General features: G+C 29.9%; 2 protein-coding genes and 1 non-coding gene across 14 annotated transcripts; 2 read left to right on the forward strand and 1 right to left on the reverse strand.

Moving 5' to 3' along the window:
* The first annotated feature begins 6,788 nt into the window (after positions 1–6,788).
* On the forward strand, positions 6,789–14,498 carry LOC107471357 (ABC transporter G family member 22). Of its 12 annotated transcripts, none has more exons than XM_016090809.3 (11): positions 6,789–6,905; positions 6,999–7,339; positions 10,875–10,945; positions 11,583–11,821; positions 11,957–12,112; positions 12,198–12,381; positions 12,479–12,790; positions 12,938–13,225; positions 13,317–13,601; positions 13,700–13,807; positions 13,883–14,498. In XM_016090809.3, the coding sequence occupies exons 2-11, from the start codon at positions 7,003–7,005 to the stop codon at positions 14,096–14,098; spliced, it is 2,196 nt and encodes a 731-aa protein (XP_015946295.1). In that variant the 5' UTR covers positions 6,789–6,905; positions 6,999–7,002; the 3' UTR covers positions 14,099–14,498. The 12 variants fall into 12 exon arrangements, with proteins under 12 accessions (XP_015946295.1, XP_052111143.1, XP_052111146.1 ...); XM_016090808.3 differs by lacking the exon at positions 6,789–6,905 and adding an exon at positions 11,144–11,219 and having other exon boundaries at positions 7,261–7,339; positions 11,390–11,821; XM_052255183.1 differs by lacking the exons at positions 6,789–6,905; positions 10,875–10,945 and adding an exon at positions 11,144–11,219 and having other exon boundaries at positions 7,191–7,339; positions 11,390–11,821.
* A 115-nt stretch (positions 14,499–14,613) lies between these two features.
* On the reverse strand, positions 14,614–14,685 carry TRNAC-GCA (transfer RNA cysteine (anticodon GCA)). The gene has a single exon. It is a non-coding gene; the product is annotated as a tRNA-Cys (tRNA).
* Positions 14,686–18,801: 4,116 nt separating this feature from the next.
* On the forward strand, positions 18,802–19,984 carry LOC107471314 (uncharacterized). The gene is made up of 2 exons (XM_016090759.3): positions 18,802–18,964; positions 19,731–19,984. The coding sequence occupies exons 1-2, from the start codon at positions 18,802–18,804 to the stop codon at positions 19,982–19,984; spliced, it is 417 nt and encodes a 138-aa protein (XP_015946245.3).
* The last annotated feature ends 1,038 nt before the right edge of the window (positions 19,985–21,022 follow it).

Genomic DNA, 21,022 nt, shown 5'->3' on the forward strand with positions numbered 1-21,022 from the left:
AATTAATAACTATTTAGAGTTAATATATTTAACACTAGCTTAAGAAAAAATAAATAATACATAACATGTTATATTTTTATTAATCAAATTATTATAATTTAAATTAATCTTAATAAAATAATTTAAAATTATAATTTTAATCTTATCACGTGGATGGCACGGGTTAATACACTTGGAAATTACTGCACGATAAATGTGGTATATAGAGAAATTTTTGAGAGGCCTATAATAAAAAGGTAATAACAAAATGTCTTACTAAATCTATTTATTTATTAAAATTTATTATTATCACTTAAAAAAATTTAGAAATTCTAGGAACTAATAGATGAATTCTTATTGTACATTAATAGTTTGAGAATATTAAAATTATCATAAAAATTTGTATAATTTTATTCTCTTGACAAACAATTTTATAATTACGTTAATCATATAATTTTATATACAAACATTGATACAATGTTATTTCATGTATATATTTTGCAAGTATTAAAGGATAGCATTGAATTGTTATTCAGTAAGTTTAAATTATTTATTGTTTATTACAAAACTTTCTGCATTAGGATTCCCTATTAATTTATTATTCATTTTGAGCTGATTTTGATATTTTCTTACTTCATAGTATACCAACATATAAAATTTTGTTGGTAGATTTAAGTATTACTAAATTATTTATGGTCATATTGAGTATATATGCCTGATTTATTGAAAAAAGTAGATTAAATAACTATTTTATAGTTAATACAATTAACACTATATTAAGAAAAAAAACAACGCATACAAGTTATTTTTTTATTAATTAAATTATTAGAATTAAAATAAAATTTAATATAACAATTTAAAATTATAATTTTAATCTTATCACGTGCATGGCACGGGTGATTAAACTTGTTTATGGGTCAAAATATCATCTCATATCAAATACCACATGCCACATAATTCCTCTAAACTTATTATATTTGTAACGACGTCTGAGATTCATAAATAATAACCTCTATTCCAATGCATTTAATTCACTTTTAATAACACTATATAATCATTATATAATAAATAGCATCATATCAACACGACAACACGTACTCAATGAGTTTTTCTAAACTGATTCATTAATCCATAGCAATAGCAATATAGCATATTCGCATTTCCTTTCATTATCCTTACTACAACTGTTGTAGTCCAAACTAAGACTAATAAGTCATTAACTTTATAAATTCTGAGTGTATTATTCTTATGTGTAGCTAACCTAAAGCAAGAAAATGTGAAATGTCGGAAAGGCAAAAAGTGGGTAACGGCACTGAATCATAAACGTGATAACAAGTGGTCCACGTGGAAAAAGATTGCAGAAATTGTAGCCACACAGTTGCCACGTGTCAACGTGAATTCTCCGCACCACACGCGGCGCCAAATGATGCTCCCGCTGGTTTGCTCCGCATTTTTTAATTAATTATCAATATAAAATATATATTAAAATATAAAATATGCATTAAAATAAATTAAATAATATATATATTTATAAAAAATATAATATTTAATTTTAGTGTATAAATAATTTTTTTATTTTTGAAAAGATAATTTTGTATTTAAGAAATTAAATCCACGAGTGAGTGGACCTTATTAGTTATTACTCAAACACACTGTGTTTGTCACTATCACGTCCTTGTCACGTGAGTTTCCCTCCCACTCAGGGCACCGCCCTTTTCCTTGAAAGTTTATGTTTAGCAGTACCATACAGTGATGTGAATGTGAGAGTTGGAAATTGAAAATTTTAATTTGTTTTCTTCCTTTCAATTTTTTCCTCCATGGAGAATCCTTTTAATTCTTTCGTTATCATTATAATGGCTTACATAAATGAAAAACTTCAATAGGAACAATGAATTTGGTATAAGGACAAAGCAATACTTTTTCTTTTAATTGGAAAAAAATAATAATTATTGTATAATTTATTATTAACAAGGAACAAAGTTAAAGATATTGCATCTATATACATAGCGGATTTAATTTCACAGAAAGTTAAAAAAGAAAATAAATATATAGCTAGGTTGATATATATGATGAAAACTGGTTGGTCTTATCTTATCTGATTACAAGCGCGTATCTAAGGGCTTCATTGTAATTATCCAGTTGTTAGCACACATGAAAAGAATTGAAGATAAGAGCATTGAACTAGCTTTAGAAATTAGATACCTTTTTAACTGAATTCGAAAAAATTGGTTGCAAGCTAAGGAAAGTGGAAAAGAAGGGTGCAAGCCCCCTTTTTTTTTTTTTTTTTCTTTCTTCTTGGTTGTGTACCACAGCTGTAATTTTCACCATTGTAATAACCACAAAAAATCCCAGCATAGTCCCAAGCTGTGTTATGAGAAAATTTAAAGGACCTAATACAGTACATGGTTTGTACTACTACTTAGCACGATCCCATGTTCTCCATCAGTCCATCTTCACCAAATGCCAAACTATAATTATGAAAGGTGGGGTAAGGTTGTAATTAATCACACTTGGATCACACTCATATGTGAATGGTTAATTTGTTAATTAAATAACCAACTTGAATTTGTCCAGCAATCAATTTTACTTATCTGTTTAATTAAATATTGGGATTCAAATCTCACTTTATATATACAGTAATTTATTGATTATCGAAAATTTTTTAATAAAATTCAAATCTTTAACAAATTAGTTTTTGACTTATTGAAAAGAAAAATACCACAGAAAAAAAATGTTAATTATATGAATTAGCAAAGCAAGTATGGTAGTTAGTACAAGTTTCTGTCCTTAACCGTAATCCCTAGTCTTGTCTGGTCTATATGTACTTGTGTAGAAAAATACACATCTAGGTATGTACGTTTGATTAACAAATTTTGTTTCAAAACAAAAAAATAACTCCGAGCACTTCATAATTTTTTTAAAACAAAATGAGGTAGGAATTTTTAAAATAAATTATTGTTCGATTAAATTATGTTCCTACACAAACATGCTCAACATTTTTCTTTTAAAAATATTAAAATTCACATACATCATCGTCTATATGTATCTAGTTAATAGGCTATCTATTGCGCCATTTAATAAGGTTTCAAAATTTTATTAATAAAGGTCAATTAGAGGCTCAATTTTATTTAAATGGCTCGCATATGTGTGGTATTTTTCGATATGAATTTATAGAGGACTAGACATATACGTAGGACAGTTTTTTTTGGCAATGTGAGGTTGAAGAACTCGTTATAAACTTTTGCATAGCAAATCGCACGGTCCGATTTGTATGTTAGTGAGAATTAAAATTTCGGAAGGTTGAAAATCGGACCCTCCGTGTTGCTTTAGTTTGTTTTTTTTAATATGAAATGGGACAACAAATCGCATGGTCCGAATTCCATGCGTAGAATTTGAATTTGGGAAGATTGAATTCGGACCCTACGTTTTGTGTGAGTTTGAGGATTTTTTTACGAACTGCTAGAAAAAATCGCATGGTTCGATTTCATTTTTTAATACTTTTTTTGAATCAGGTTAACCTAGTCGAAGAATGCGAGTTCGTTGAAGAGACCTATATAAAAGTGTGAAGTGAACTGGTAGGGGCTTACTCGCGTCTTCTTTCGCTTCTTGAATGGCTGCTTCTTCTGTTTCTTCTTTCTCGTTTTTTCATTACTTGTTTTGAACTTGAAAATCTAATAGCTAAAGTTATGCTTTTTTTTGTGATTGAGAGAAATGAGTGACAGAGTGTTACTAAAATTGTATTATTTTGGTCAGATTTTGCTACAAACGTCTGAAGGAATAAAATTTATTTCTGAAAATCCACTAGATATTATTATTCCTTTTATCATCTCATTTGAAGAGCTAAAAAGTGTGATCTGTGAAAAGATTGATTCTGAGAGGGTAAGAAAAATATCTTATATTCTATACAGATATCACATGCCGGTGTTGGGTGGATTCGTCCAGTTTCAAACCAAATATGTGACGGACGAAGCGAGCATGCAAGAGATATTTCAATGTATATTGAAAATCGGGCTCAGATCTCGTTCATCGAGTTGTATATTGAGTTTGAACAATCTAAGGCCGACCGAAATATTCTACAAAAAGATTATAATAGTGACGGTGAAGAAAAGTTCGAAAGTAACTACAAATTTGTTGGTCCAAATCGAAAAGATTATTCTAACTGCTAAAATTAATTATTAATCCTTAATTTTATTCATAACTAACTACTAATAAAAATAATTACCAATACATATATTCCTAATCAAAATTCTATCAACATACAACATCTACCGTAATATCTAATATTAATTACTGATTTACTATCATTTAAATACTTTTTCCTCAACTATAAAAAAATATTACTAACCAATATATGGCATATGCCATCCTTCATTTTCTAACAATGGTAACAACAATTTAACTTCCTAATAATGATGATTACAATTAACAAAATTTAAATATTCTAATAATTATAATAAAATCTAACGTGATTTAATAAAAATAATCTTACTAATTATTCAGTACTAACAATTTCTATTAAAAAACTAGCAAGTATAATAATAATTTATTTCCTAATAATAATATTTATAATTAAAAATTAGTAAAATAATTTCAAAGAAATTAGAAAAAAATCTAACAAATATTGAAAAATCCTAATAATCATTCTATTTATATTCCTAAATTGCATTTCTAACAACAATTATAATAATGAAATTTCTAACAATAATAATTATAAACATAAAAAATTTTAAAAATTTAAAAATAAAACTTACATAATCAGGATGATTGAGATAATGAATAATATGAAGCTCAAATCGATCAACATCTTTAATTTTATTTTTTTTGGCATAATTTTCTTTCTTCCAACATATAACTTTCAGAACCGGAAAAAGGAAGAAGAAGAAAGTGGGAGTGAAGTTGAAAGTGAAATGTGAAAGTGAGTGTATTTGGATGGTAAGAGTAGATTGCTTGGTCTTTGTTTGGTTTTAGGACACCGTTTGGAGAGACGCTACTGTACGACATGTGTCCAGGCTGCTTCAAATCGGACCGTGCGTTTGGTGGCATGCAACTCGGACGGTTCGTGTGGTGAACGCAACTCGCAGGGTCCGAGTTGTTGCTACGCTGATATCACAAACTTGTGAAGCACACTCTTCTCTCGTATCAGAGTCCAACACTTATTATACATCCATATGTAAATTAAAAGGCGTCAATTAGAAGGTCAATATTTTTTTACCAAAACATAAAAGTTCAAAGGTCATTTTAGCCCAAAAAAAGGAAGAAAATTAACTGACTAATTAAAAATTAATTTTATATGCTTATTCATATTAATAATAGTCATTTTCATTTATAGTATGAATATATTTTTAAAAAATGATAAATAATTAGTTTTTTAATTAATATTAGTTAATTTTTTAAAATATTTTATTTATATTAAATTCTAGACTCCAAATACAACTTGTATTCAAATAAGCCACAAACTAATTCATAAACGTACAAGAGAAATCAAAACGACAATGGGTATAACTGAATTAATTAGGGTGGCGGATGGATTATTTATTATCAATCAAATTGTGTGTGCTACCATTAGAGAGACCAAAAAAAGGTTAAGATTTATCTTATTTAGTATTTATTATTTGTTATAATAATTAATAAATATTAAATAAGATCAATTCTAACTGTTTTTAGTTAATTTAATTTGGTTATTAAACATTTTCGTTATTCTAGCGCCGGACACTGATTTGTGCAAATTAAAGTGGCTAGCTTAGCAAATTACATGTATACATATTTCAAGCTAGATTAGAAGAAATCTCGCGAAGCTAACAACACATACAATAAATGTCACAAGTGATGAATTGATGAGTACTTCAAATGGTGAGAAAATGATAGGGATCGCAGCACGTCAAAGATGACCATAGCACACATACACAGTTGACACCTTCCTGCGTTAGCGTTAATCATTTCTATTTACGATAATAAAACAACTACCACATAAATATTGCATTATGGATATCGAAAATATTTAATAACAAAAAAATAAAAAATAATCAAAATTTAGTTTATTTAATATTTGTTAATTATTATAAATTTTGGTTTTTTTTTTAGCGTATTGATTGCTCTAGTTATTTTAGAGGAAATAAATTAAATGAAAACGTACATCTTTTTGGCATGCAAAATTCCAAAACCTAGCTAGGTTCCCTCGGCCGTAGCTAACATGTGATCCAAAGCATGCGATGCAAGCTTATGAGATGACTGGCCTCAAGTCCCTCGAAGCTTTTTCTTTTTATAGCAAAAATTATTTTGCATATAATCATATTCGAACATTTAAAATTGTATAAATTACAAATATTAATTGTTCCATAATAAAATAAAAATTAAAAATAAAAATATCTGTAACTCCAATCAATTATCCAAAACTAATAATGCATGCATGGTTTCATTATTTAAAGACTTGCATGACCTTCAATTTGTCCGTATTAGCCGCCACATCAGCGATGAATAGCCACGCGCGTATAAGGTTAAACCTACCATTAATACTAAAAGCTTTGACGCGCTTACCACCTTGAATCTCGATCAAACAGTGACGTCATAATGCATGCTAATAGTCACCTAATGTCCCTCCAAAATTCTCGGAAATCAATTTATTAATTATAATTAATTGCATGGAAATATTAAATGAGTAATAATTCTTCACATGTTTGACACGTGTACGGAAAAACCGTATTGATGCAACAAACGTCCACGATGCATCCTCATGTAGATAACTTGCAGGGCCACGAGTCCCAGTACTTATCAAGGGGTGGTTTGGTAACTTTGCTCAACATACGTCTTAAGTCTTAACAAACTTTCCTTTATAAAAAGCGTGAGCGAGTAGTGGATCTAATTATTCAGTTGTTATTGGAGCATGGTCTTCTCTCAAAACAGAAAAGAAACGAAGAAAGAAAGAAAGGGTAAGAGAATTTCAAATTTTCAATGATTATCTTCTTTTCCACTTTCCAGTTAGTTGCAGTAAAAAATGATTTTAATGTTTAAATTTATTATAGAGATATGGAGAATGGAAACACGTCATCGTCAGGAATAGCAAGAACGAAATCGGATCAGCTATTGATGATGGAATCGGCGACGGCGGCGAATAGTATTAAATCATCGCCGGAGAGTGGTGGAGGAGGAAACCTGTCTCGGAAATCGAGCAGGAGGATGACGCACATAAGGAAGTCTCGGAGCGCGCAGATGAAGATAGAGGTGGATGAGGTGAGCAGCGGTGCGGCACTTAGCAGAGCGTCAAGTGCGAGCTTGGGGCTGTCTTTCTCCTTCACTGGCTTCACTCTTCCTCCTGATGATGAAATCTCCGACTACAAGCCCTTCAGTGACGATGATGATATTCGTAAGCCTCTTCTTTCAACTTCTTCTTCCACTTGCTTTTTATATAATTAAAATAAGATGAAAATTCTAGTTAAATATATTAAATTATTTAATTATTTTTAATTATCAACCTCATAAATATCTCACAATAATTCTCTTCTCTCAATTTATATATCAAATACATTTATATTATGTGATTGACACACAGTGTTACATAAAGCTATCTTCATCACAAATAACTCTTAATTCCCTTCTCTCAATCTAAATATTAAATACATTTATATTACATGGTTAAAGCTACAGACTTACTTACAACTATCTTCCTCTCAAATAACTCATACCTCTCTTCTCTCAATCCAAATATCAAATACATTTATATCACAGGATTAAGATGAAGACTTACTTACAGTTTTCTTAGTCTGAAGTTAATAATTAATAAATAATAATTTATTCAAACTTTTTAAATTATTTAATAATTTTTAATTGTTAATTTTATATAAAAAAATTACTCCATGTAAATTTTTACCTATAATTAATAATTGGTAACTACAAAATTATTCATCTGAATATAGCAAATAAAAGTTTAGTCAAATAGTCAAGTTATTTAACTATTTTCACATTTTGTCTTTTATAGGAAGGCAACTTTAACTTACCTTAATAATTTTATAAAAGAAAATAAAAAAATTAAATTAAATATTTTTAAATAATAATTATTAACATTTTAGGAAATATTTTATCTTTGTTAATTGTATTTTTTGAACGCAGTAAATTATATAAAAAAAACGTCATAATTTAATTGTTAAAAAATACGATTGACAATATGATTTAAAAAGATTCAATTTTATCTTTCATTAAACTTCAAATCAAATTATCTAGAGGCGTATAGATAGTGATTAGCAAAATGCACGTTGGATTTTTTTTTTTATTATATTTACTCATGCGCTTCTGTACAAATTAATTAATTATTAGGGGGTGAAGGCTTATACGTACCTTTTTCAATGATGTTTCACGAGTATGAATATGATAGTATATACTACATTAATTGAGTTTCGAATTGAGGCTCAGATTTCATCAGTCTTTTAATAATAAGAATTAAAGGTTACGAACGCTCTAGAACTTAATATATATGTTGTGTCCTTATTAGAACCACGAAGTAATAAAATATATAAATAAATTATTCTGGGTTTAATTATTTGATGATATATGTCATCCAAAAAAAAAAAATTAAGCCACCAAAAAAATTATTTGATGATATATAATTATATATGAATGCATATTTAGTTCTCGTGTTCTTTATTCATCGCTGATATATATGTTGATTAGTTTTTTCCTACCTTTTTCTTTTCCTTTCATCCTATAAACAGTGAACTTTTGGAAGGAAAATAAATGAACTAATTAAATATCATTTCAGGACAAAATAAATGAACTAATTTAATATAAAAAACATTTAAATTTTTTAAAAATAAGAACATATAAAATTTAATTAGAAAAAATATTTTTAAATTTAACCATATGATATAAATATCTAGTTTGATGACATGTTAATTATACTTAATTTTTAATCGATTTCTTTTTAGATATTATTAAGCAAGCAAGCAACATCAATTACAGTTTAAGTATTTGTTTAAATTGTGTGACAAATTAAATAATGGTCCCCATTGGCGTTGCAGTTTAAGTACTTAATAAACATTTTTTCAAGTAAAACTTACATTATTGTTATACACAGAAATAACAACGGCAAAAAGAACAAAAATAGGTAAGTACAATCCCTAATTAGTACGGCTCCGTGATTACCACTGAATTTGGTCATCCCTACTCATCCTTATTATGGAAACATCAAACACCACAGTATTCTCTTACATATTTAAACTTTAACTAGTACTTTTTTTTAGTTTTTATCTTATTTTATTCCTCCAATTACATATATTTATTTTCTCATGGACAAGAGATTTGATTAAAGACTTAGTGATAGATGAAATTAGGAAGGGTTACAACTTACAAGCTGCTGGTATCTGACATTACTATTTTTTTATATACTTATTTGGCATTACTATTAAGGCTTATGCACTTTAAAGATGTGTTGTTTATTTTCTTAAAATAATAATAAAAAAATACGCACATATAAATACATGTAGAGTGTTCAATTATTAAGATATTAATAAAGAATAAGGTGAACGTGTATAGGATTGAATTTGATATGGTTAAAATTTCGATCCGATCCATATTAAAATTATTCAATATATGTGGTTTTTAAATTTGGACATGTGCGGATTGAATCGGATTGAATATTGGATATATTCATAAAATACAAAAATATTTTTAAAAATTTATTTTTATTAAAAAATATCAATAAAATTCATTTTTTCTATTCTTTTAAATATGTTTATTTTTAAAATAATATTAAACATACTTTTCTTAAATAATAAATTAAAATAATACAACATATATGATAATTATTAGTTGAAATAAAACATAAAAAAATATTTATTTATTTATTTCTTTATTTTTGTAGATATGCAGATATGTAGATCAAATATGCAGATACCTATACAAAATTCGCAATCCGATTCTATTAGTGTGCGAATTGGATCTGATCCGATAGCTTTACAGATCGGATATATCCGTAATTTTCGGATAAAATTCGAATAAATACTACGGATATATGAATCAGATCCGATGTATGAACACCCCTATAAAAAAATATACTTGTTATTAAAAACTAATTCTATCTTTATGATTAATGATGAAGATTATAAGAGTAGAAAGTAACATTTTAAAAATTTTGAAAAAGCAAAATTATAATAAAAATTTATGTCTTGGATGTAATATGTGTCTCAGTTATCTAACTACAAACCAACAAACCTTTAACTACAAACCCGTGATTAACGGTCCAGAACAACTACACAAGTATAATTAATGTTACTGTGCTAATGTCCTTTTCCATATGAGCCACTTGTGTCTAAGCCTAATCTTCATGGTCCCCACAAGTCACCAATTCATCATAATAATTAATAACATATAGTAACGTCGGTCTAATTAACCACGAAAATTATTTTATTTAATTTAGTCTAGGAGAGTTCAATACATTAGGTTTATGTATATTTCTTTGTTGACTATGATCATTGACGACAATTTGATGTAGCACTTCATAACTGGACCTATATGATGACTCTTCCTTCATTGTTTTTTTATGGAAAAGCACAGTATATTGTTTCAATCTTGGGCCCCTTTATTAGAGTTCAGTTTGATTTTTTGTAACGTATATAGTGGAATCTGTTTGACTTACCATAAAGTATTAATTATTATTATTAAGGGTCTCAATCAATTTTCTTTCATTTGGACTTTATAGATCAGATAGACCTGCTGTGAATATCATTGCACCTTCAATCATTTTTCTTTACACTATATAATATATATATACATAGTTAGAGAAAAATGAAGTAATAAACTACACAGAATAACTGCCTAGTATATATTGGCTTCTACTTTTGAAGAGGAAACATATATTTTAATCCAAAATTATATATAAAATAGGTTGCATATAATGTATATTGCAGCGGAAGATATTGAAGCTGGAACTCATAAGCCAAAGTTTCAAATGGATCTTACTCTACCAATATATCTAAAGGTACCACATATTATTTTTACATATAAATAACAATAATAATAATAATAATAATAATAATAATAATAATAATAATAATAATAATAATAATAATAAAAGCTTTTGTTGCTGTTGATTCAATTCCCTGCCTGCACCGGTATCCAAACCTTGATGAATAATAGAGCGTGAGTTTGATATGGTGCTATATATGTATTTGGGCAGGGAACGATTATTGAAGCTTCATTATAGCAATCATTGATCAACGCCACCAATAAGCTAGCAATATAAGCATGATCAGGTTCAGTCTTGTACAATGTTTCATATTTCTTGTGATGTCAATGTACAAGACTACCCCTCCTCTCACCCAAAATTAATAATAACATTATTACCTACCATAATCTTTTTTATTTTCATTTTTACATTTTTTTTCTTTTTGATGATGATGCCTATACTAACACACACATACAGGGCATCAGTGTAAATTTATTTTGTCATACCCTTGAAGAAAGACATAGGTTGAGGCTTTGGAAACCATCTTCTGGATTTGAGAGGCTTTATAAGATATGTGCATTGAGCTTAATTTTATGCTTGATATAATAATAATAATAATTAGTTACTAGTAAATAAGAGTTAAATTGTGATTATGGGGATAAATGTGCAGTTCAGTGATGTGACATATAAGGTAGTGATGAAAGGAATGACAACAAGTGAGGAGAAGGATATACTGAAGGGTATAACTGGTTGTGTGAGTCCAGGGGAAGTTTTGGCATTGATGGGACCCTCAGGAAGTGGAAAAACATCACTGCTGAATCTTCTTGGAGGAAGAATAACTCATCACCCCACTGTTGGTGGATCTATCACCTACAATGACCAGCCTTATTCTAAGTTCCTCAAGAGTAGGTAAGATTCCAACACCTATCTTCACTTTCTTATACTATTTTGGAGAAAACTCACGTGGAGATGTCTTCAAATGAATTTGATAGTTGAAAATCGTTAGAAAATTTGACATGTTTGATTGTATGCATGTGGTGGCAGGATTGGATTTGTGACACAAGATGATGTTCTGTTTCCTCATCTAACTGTAAAAGAAACATTGACATATGCAGCCAGACTAAGATTGCCAAATACATTAACTCAGGAGCAAAAGGAACAACGTGCTTTAGATGTCATCTATGAGCTTGGTTTGGAAAGGTAGTAGTAACTAAATAATGAATAGCTTGATTATCATTCTATACACAACAATATAGGAATAGTAATAGTATGATACATGAAACAGGTGCCAAGACACTATGATAGGAGGATCCTTTGTTCGAGGAGTATCTGGGGGAGAGAGGAAGAGAGTCTGTATTGGCAATGAGATCATAATCAACCCTTCTCTTCTTCTTCTTGATGAACCAACTTCTGGCCTCGATTCTACAACAGCCTTGAGGATTGTTCAGATGCTACAACACATAGCAGAGGTACTTTTCTTTTTTCTCATTCTCATTCTGATTCATTTCCTTTTCAATTCATAGAAATTGAAAGTAGGATCCATCACATTCCTATACTTGCTTGCAGGCTGGTAAAACGGTAGTGACAACAATCCATCAACCATCAAGCAGGCTCTTCCATAAATTTGATAAGTTGATCCTTTTAGGAAAAGGGAGCTTGATTTACTTTGGAAAAGCATCTGAAGCTATGTCTTACTTCCAGTACATAGGGTGTTCACCTCTCATCACCATGAACCCAGCAGAGTTTCTACTTGACCTTGCAAATGGTAACATAAATGATGTTTCTGTTCCATCAGAGTTAGAGGATAAAGTTCAAATGGGGAATTTGTCAGAAGCTGAAACTCGCAATGGGAAACCATCACCTGCACTTGTGCAAGAGGTAGCTAACTTCTCATTATCCATTTTATATCATTTAAGTAAGATTCTGTTTGGTAAATGTTTTAGCGCAGAAAATTGAGAGATAAGACAGAAATATTGTACCTATTTTAGTATTTGTTTGCTTACAGTATTTACAATTTTTTGTCAGTATCTAGTGGAGGCGTATGAGACTAGAGTTGCTGAAACAGAAAAGAAAAAGCTACTGGTTCCTATCCCCCTTGATGAAGAACTCAAGTCTAAGGTTCTTTGTTCTAAAAGACAATGGGGAGCAAGTTGGTGTGAGCAATTTTCCATCTTGTTCTTGAGAGGATTCAAAGAAAGGAGGCATGACTATTTCAGCTGGTTGAGAATCACACAAGTTCTATCCACAGCAGTCATCTTAGGATTGCTATGGTGGCAATCAGATGCTAAAAACCCAAAAGGCATGCAAGACCAGGTAAACTCCTCTTCACTATGACAGCACCAATCACAACATGTACTGATAAGTTTTAACATCTTATATATATCTTCACATTTTGTCAATTCAGGCAGGACTACTTTTCTTTATTGCTGTGTTTTGGGGATTCTTTCCTGTCTTCACTGCAATATTCACATTCCCACAAGAGAGAGCAATGTTAAATAAGGAAAGAGCAACAGATATGTATAGACTAAGTGCATATTTTGTGGCAAGAACTACAAGTGACCTTCCATTAGACCTTATCTTACCAGTGCTTTTCCTCTTAGTTGTTTACTTCATGGCTGGATTGAGACTCAGTGCAGGACCATTCTTGCTTAGCATCCTTACAGTTTTTCTCTGCATAGTTGCAGCTCAGGTATATTATATACGCATCACTATTTCTAGAACCAACTACTAGTAAAGATAACAACTATAGTTTTAATGAGCTAAGGTTCTTTGTTAAATGTAAATAAGGGACTTGGACTTGCTATTGGGGCAACACTAATGGACTTGAAAAGGGCAACAACATTGGCTTCAGTTACTGTAATGACTTTCATGCTTGCTGGAGGCTTTTTTGTGAAGGTAAACTTAATTAACCTGTTGAGTAGTTTCAATGGTAACTCAAACAAGTAACTAACATGCTTCGAAATTCGGCAGAGGGTGCCGATATTTATATCATGGATCCGGTACATATCTTTCAACTACCACACGTACAAACTTCTGCTGAAGGTGCAATATGATGAAGAAGTGACACCAATGATAAATGGAATCAGAATTGATAGTGGCTCAACAGAGGTGGTTGCTCTGATAGCAATGGTTTTTGGTTACCGTCTATTGGCATATCTTTCCTTGCGTTGGATGAATGTTTCATAATATGGAGCTTAACACTGTGAATGGAAAACATTAATATATTGACTCAAGATTCATTCCTGAGGAGGACTTACCAAGTGATGTGCCAAGCACTGATGGGATTATGCAGCTTCTGTCCTTTCTTTATTCCTTCCTTCCTGTATTTCAGTTTCATAGCCACATTAGTATATGGACAGTTTAGATGAACAGGATGCTATTTTTGAAAGAATTGTATTAACTCTTAGAATCGAAGACTTGCTTATCAGAGGAGCCATAACTCTAGCAGTTATTAGTAGCTAGAAATTAAATATGGGTATGGCTATATGCTATTGTTGAGCTTTAAGAACTAGTGATATTGCTATCAGCTACTCACTAGTAAAGTTTCAGATAGGATTTAGGAATAATATTATAATTTTTTCTATCATTGTCCCATTGTAATTCAATGTTGTTCCACTGATTTTGATAAACAAAGCAAACAAGTATATTATGGTTTTTCACCTAACTCACTAGTGAAAAAATAAAAAATAATTCAATAATAAAGGGCCCAACCGGGTTTGAACCGATGACCTCTTGATCTGCAGTCAAATGCTCTACCACTAAACTATGGACCCTTTGTTGTTAAGTTTTGATCCATTAATATATTACAGAATTATGTTACTCTTTTTTATCTTCACAAATCAAGAAATGGTAGACTTTTATTTTTATTATTTTAAAAAATTGAAAATTAGGCAAAACTTTATAGTTTCTCACGTTAACAATTCAAATTTTATTTTTTTTGAAGGATATTAAAAGGGTAAGAAACCAAAATTTGCAGTTTCTAATCCCAAAAGTGGCACTATGCTAACTTCACAAAAATTTGGTAAATTGGATGAGTATAAAATACGAGTAAAGATAAAATCATTAATTATTAAGCAATATTAATATTTATCTTTTAAGTATAATTACAATTGCTTTAGTAAATAAAATACGGACCTGCTACATATACAAGCAAAAAGTCCTATAAGTTATACATGCACCCCAACTCATAATCCTTGCACACGCGCAGTGAAATACATTGAATGGCGCGTCATTTACACGCGCTCAACTCAAACGGTTGCACTTCGCGTAAAGCGCTCCTTAATGGCGCACTCTTCTAATTCTCAAAACCATTCAAAGAAAAAACACCCGTTCCATTTTCAAGCAACATTCGAAACTGAAGATATACAACTCGTCGCTAAGATTCGAATTCTGCATCAACACAATATAGAATTCTCGATCAAGAATCTGGAGAAAAAACAAAGTTATAATACTCAAGGTACGTTACGTTACTATTTTACTCATCCAGTATATTTTCCACATTTCGAAATCGAAGAACTAGGTTTTACTGTTCTTCTACGTTGTTGTACGTTTTACTGTTCTTCTTGTTCTACGTCTCATTTTATAGTTTATAATGTTCTACTTGTTCTAAGTTTTACTATTATTCTTGGTTCTATGTTACACTGTTCTTCTTAGTTCTTCTAATTGTTACTGTTCTTGTTGTTGTAGTTATTCTGGTAACCGATTTTTAGGGGTATATTCCGTAGTTTGGTGGGGTATATGGAATAATCTGTTGGGTGTATATGGCATAAATTGTTGGATGTATATTTCTGAACTGATATACTGTAATAGTCAGTTGATGCAACTGTTCTTATATTGCTTGTCCATGGGTGTATATTGCTTGACATTCTAATGTTGCTTGATCTTGTATATTAATGCATGTTTGAGTGGTATCTGACTCATTACTATGGGTGTATCTAACTCATATCTATGGGTGTATATTACTGACATCTATGGGTGTATTTTTCGTTTCAGAAAAAATGGCAGCCAGAAACCAAGCTGAAAAAATGTAAGAACAAATATATGCCTCAGATGAAATCAGTTGGACTCAGGTAAATATGTTTAAAACTAAATAACTCTGTATTACATTACTCAATTAACATGGTTGATTAAACAGAATATTCTTTTTTAATGTAGGACGAGGTGGACCACTTTAGAGTGGAATATGCTTTCCGGATTCTATTCCATGACATGAATATAGACAAACATGAAGCCATTAAGGGGAGTAATGCAATAAGACTGTCCAAGTCATCCTCGTTGTTATTGAGTCCATATTGTCAGATAGATTTTGAGGATGTTCACACTGCTTAATGTAATAGATTCTCAGGATGTTGACACTGCTTAATGTAAATCTTATATAGTCTTGTAACAAATGGAAGACATGTTGTAAATATTGACAATTATAATGCATTTTATTGTAAAAAATTTTTCAATTATTAAACTCTGTGTGTTGTGTTCAAAATGTATGAATTACAGGTACTATAATATGAAAGAAAACATCAAATCAAATATATACCCATAACCTGCCATTTTTTACACCCAAAGAAAGTTGAATATACACCCTTAAATCTATCCCCCTGATGCTTTGTGTCTAAAATCCTGAACTCTAAACACTTAAAACCTAAACCCTTACCCCCTAACCTGTAAACCCTAAAACCCTAAACCCTAATACCTAAAATCATTAAACCATTGTAAAAAAAACAAACAGAAGATTCTGAAGTATATATATGTATCTATATGTAAAATGTGAATCGCAATAAAATTCACAAAAATACACCCAAAAGAACATTGATTTTACACCCATATTCTGTAACTATACACCCAAAGAGTTGTCCCCTGCTGTTGGTACCCTGAACTGATAATTCATAACATGTCCTTGATATTGGATGGAATTTGAATGCACCACTGATGCAGCATCTGCTACATGTAATCAATTGATTCTTAATCTCGTTTTCCTTCTTATTTGTGCTCCGAATTCTTGTAGAAAAACCTGCAACCTTTGCGTAGTTCCTGTAAAATTTTCCAGCATCTTCAAAGGTGGTAAAGGTCATTCTAACCTTCGAAACAAACTGGTCATCAACAACAGAGAGAGGCTGCAGAATACACCATGTCAAAAACTATAAATACACCCAATCATTGCTAATATAATACACCTGAACGGCACCAAACTCAACTAAAATGACAATAAAAGCCATAAGTTGTAAACACACATGCTGCAGAATACACCATCATAAAAAACTAAAAACACACCCAATCATGTCTGATATAATATACCCGAACGACAACAACTCAGCTAAAATAACAGAAAAAGCCATAAATGTAAATACACCCACACTACTGAAACAAATACACTCAAAAAAGTTCTGATCTACACCCGAGCGTCTGGTATAAATTCCAGATAATCAATCAAAGCTAATACATTACATTCAATCAATAGATTTATGTTGACGCGTTAGTCTCAGTCAATGTTCACGAATTATTCAGCTACACAATGCTATAGAAATTACTGCAACAAAATTCAGAGTAAACGTATGTAAATCAAACCTTAGGAACTTCGTTAGATTCAAATTCATAATCCACTTCGCCCTGATTCAGCTGAGAATCTGAGGTTGAATCATCCATTATCTTCAAAACGAATCCAAACTTTGATTTCAGTAAACAAAAATCGATAGAGGAAGAACGAGAAGAACGAAGCTGGAGTTGGAAAGAGAGAAGAACGAGAAGAAGAAGAACAAGAAGAAGAAGAACGAGAAGAAAAACGAAGAAGGAAACAAATCTAGAAATAAGGAGAGAAGAATGAGAAGAAGAAGAACCAGAAGAAGAAGAACGAAGAAGGAAACAAATATTTTAAATTTGGTAGTTATATATACGCGGGATCTTTATATAGCGCGTGTATTGGACGTAGGGCTTCCAACGCGTTTTGGGGTATATTGGTTAATGAACTTGTAAAGCATACAAGCCCTAATGGCTTGTATGCAGAGCTTTTCTGAATAAAATAATATTAAGTAAGGTTAACATATATTTAAGTTTTTTTTTACGTCGTTTTCTTTTATTTTTAACTTGGTCCCTTTAGAACTAATTTTTCAACTTTTGTTTATAATTGTGTTTAATAGAAATGTTTTTGTGGATGTGTCTAATAGAAATATATCGTTTTTATAGTTTTGTATAATAGAAGTATCTTTGTGGATATGTCTTCTTATTATACATGTCAATGCTAATTGTAATTAAAATATAATAATTAATTATTGTTGACAATAAGTTGACAGATAATATATTAGTATTATATACTTTTTCTATATTTATATACAAATATATGATGACTAATATAGTAATTCATTTTTTTTTGTAAATATAACATTTTTTATATAAAATACGGAAAAGAACACGGCGCTTATTTGGGATATCACCTTACTAATTAATAGATAAGATGTGTTTCTCCTTGCGCATAATTTGCTCCAATGCACACAACATTTAGTGCTAATAAGTTTATATTAGAAGGTAAGTATCTATAGTTAATTTACCCTTTTGGAAAACCAAATCTATCCGAGAATCTAGTCTTGTAATGAATATTTAGAAGTATCTTTTGTCTTGATTTATCCATTTAGTAAAAATAAATCTATCCAACAATCTATTTCAGTAATAAATATGAATATTTAGATACGCTTAAGAAAGGATTCAAGATAAAAAAAACTAAAGAAAAAATCTAGCCATCGTTAAATCCCATACCATTTAAGTTTCACTAATTGAGGCATCCCCTAACATGGGATCAATGCATTGTTAGATTTTCATCTTTCAAAATAGATAGTAATCAAAAGAGATTTGATTCTTCATAATGTGTTCATGCATGTAACATAATTTGAAAGTGAAATATGATGGAGACTTCAATGAGATTTGGATTGATGGCTGTATTTGCTGTATCTGGGAGCATGGTCTTGTTGGTTCATCAAGTCCACAAGCGCCTTCTCTCTAACTTCATGAAGAAATTTGAGTTTGAAATGGGTGTCCTATGCCCACGTGCCAAAACTAATCTCACAGGTATTAAAATACGTTCGGATGATTTTTATTTTATAAGAGATTTTTAAGATATCATGAGATTTTTTCTAGTAAAAATCGGTACTTTTTTCAAACTCAGTAAGTAAACGGAATTAAAAAGTTTTTTCTTGGTACATATACTTTTATGCATATCTCTTTTGATTGATCTATTACAGAATCTATTCTTATACGATAATACATATTGGTTAACTGTTCTTCCGGTGATATATTATAGACGGTGAAAACTCAGGTGAAGTCGACTTCACGTGAAGTTGATACCTCAGAATTGTTAGATGAAAATTTAGTTAAATTAATCAAATCATTTAACGGTTCTCAGGTATCAACTTCACGTGAAGTCGACTGTACCTGAGTTTTCACCATTATAGATACATTGAAAACAAATAATTTTAGTCATATACATATAAAATGACAAAAATAAAATGCCAATTTTCGAACTTTATTTGTAAATATTCAAATTTTTTTTAGTCGAAATCCAAATATTTATGAGCAAATAGATGTTTGACTAACTAAAGAGACAATAAACCTATATATTTTATTTTTGGTGGAAACTTAATTGCAGTCAATTTCATGTATAAAGTTAATAACTGAAAGTTGTTAGATGAAAATTTAGTTAAATCAGTCAAATCATTCAACGATTCTCAATTATCAACTTTACGTGAAGTTGACTGCATTTGGATTTTTATCTTTATTTTTTTTTTTTATAAGAGTAAAGGCCACATAGTGTTGATTGAATTTGTGAGTTTAAAAGGGTGCAAGAAAAACCAAGGAAAGAAGAAGGTGCGGTTTGCAAAACAAGTGTTAGAAGTTCCAACAGAGAGCAGAGGTTGTTGTCGTAGAAAAATCACATCATCACAATTGTCTTTCTTGGCTGAGGAGGTTTCTGTTTTGGAGAACATTCAAAAATGGAGGCGTGGCCCAAGTTTAGAGGACACCATGCCTCCTAACAGGGCAGCTTTATATAGAGGGATTCTCAAATGTAAGAAGGGAAGATTTCGATGTTAATTTTATACTCTCATCATAATTAGATACATGGTTTTAAAATAGCAAATGTATAGGTATAAAAAAAATCATTTTACATGACAAAATTTTTGAAGATATGTGAATTTTTTTTTAAAAAAAATAGATGTTTATATCTTTGTCCCTTTGAATAATTTTGTCATGCAAGTGATTTTGTGTATAAAGTTGTTCGGTATAATTGTGAATAAACCTTTTTTTTTTTCATTTCTGTCAAATTATCTACAAAACTTTTTTGTTTCTTTCTCTCTGATGTACAAATTTATAAGTAAGACGTAACCTTTTGAAGATTATATATAGATTGGTGTTGTATTTTAATATTTTTTTATTTTGTTTTGATATTTGTATTGTAACACTTTGTCTATTTTACATGTGAAAATTTTTGAAATTTATATAACTTCGATGTCAATGTTAAAGGAATTATGTAATTAACAATAAGTCATTCTTAAAACTATTTTTCCCGTTTAGGTTCAGGCGATAACTTAACAATAAAAAAAAATTCAATAATTTTGCATATTGCAAATAAATTGCTTTCTTTGTTATTTTTTAAGCATGTGAACAGAACAAAGTTTGTCATGTTTTTTTCGTTTTTTTATAGTGTGTTATTATTTCTTATTGTTAAGTGTAAAATTTTATACTGGGATCTAATTAGGGTTTTTTTTTGGGGTCAGGATCTAATTAGGTATTTCAATGAATGTGTTAGTATTTAAAGAAGAGAGATATTGGGTTAACAATTTTTTTTCCAATCTACAACGCCAAAAAGTTATTATCGTTTTTTTTAAATAAAAGAGAAACCTATAGATTTTATAAAACTAACACATGAAGTTGTTATAACTAATACAAAAATCTTTTAAAAAATATACAAAGTTTTTTGAAAAGAAAAACTTTTATATAATAGCGTAGTTATAAGTTATAACTAACATTACAATTGAATTCTTATAAGAATTTCTAACTTGTTAGTTGTTACCCTTTTCTTCTTTTTGTTTTTGTTTTTTTTTTTTTTTTAATTGGTCTGATGCTAACAAG

Source organism: Arachis duranensis, chromosome 10 (genome assembly GCF_000817695.3).
Source record: "Arachis duranensis cultivar V14167 chromosome 10, aradu.V14167.gnm2.J7QH, whole genome shotgun sequence".
In the NCBI taxonomy this organism is placed as follows: Eukaryota; Viridiplantae; Streptophyta; class Magnoliopsida; order Fabales; family Fabaceae; genus Arachis; species Arachis duranensis.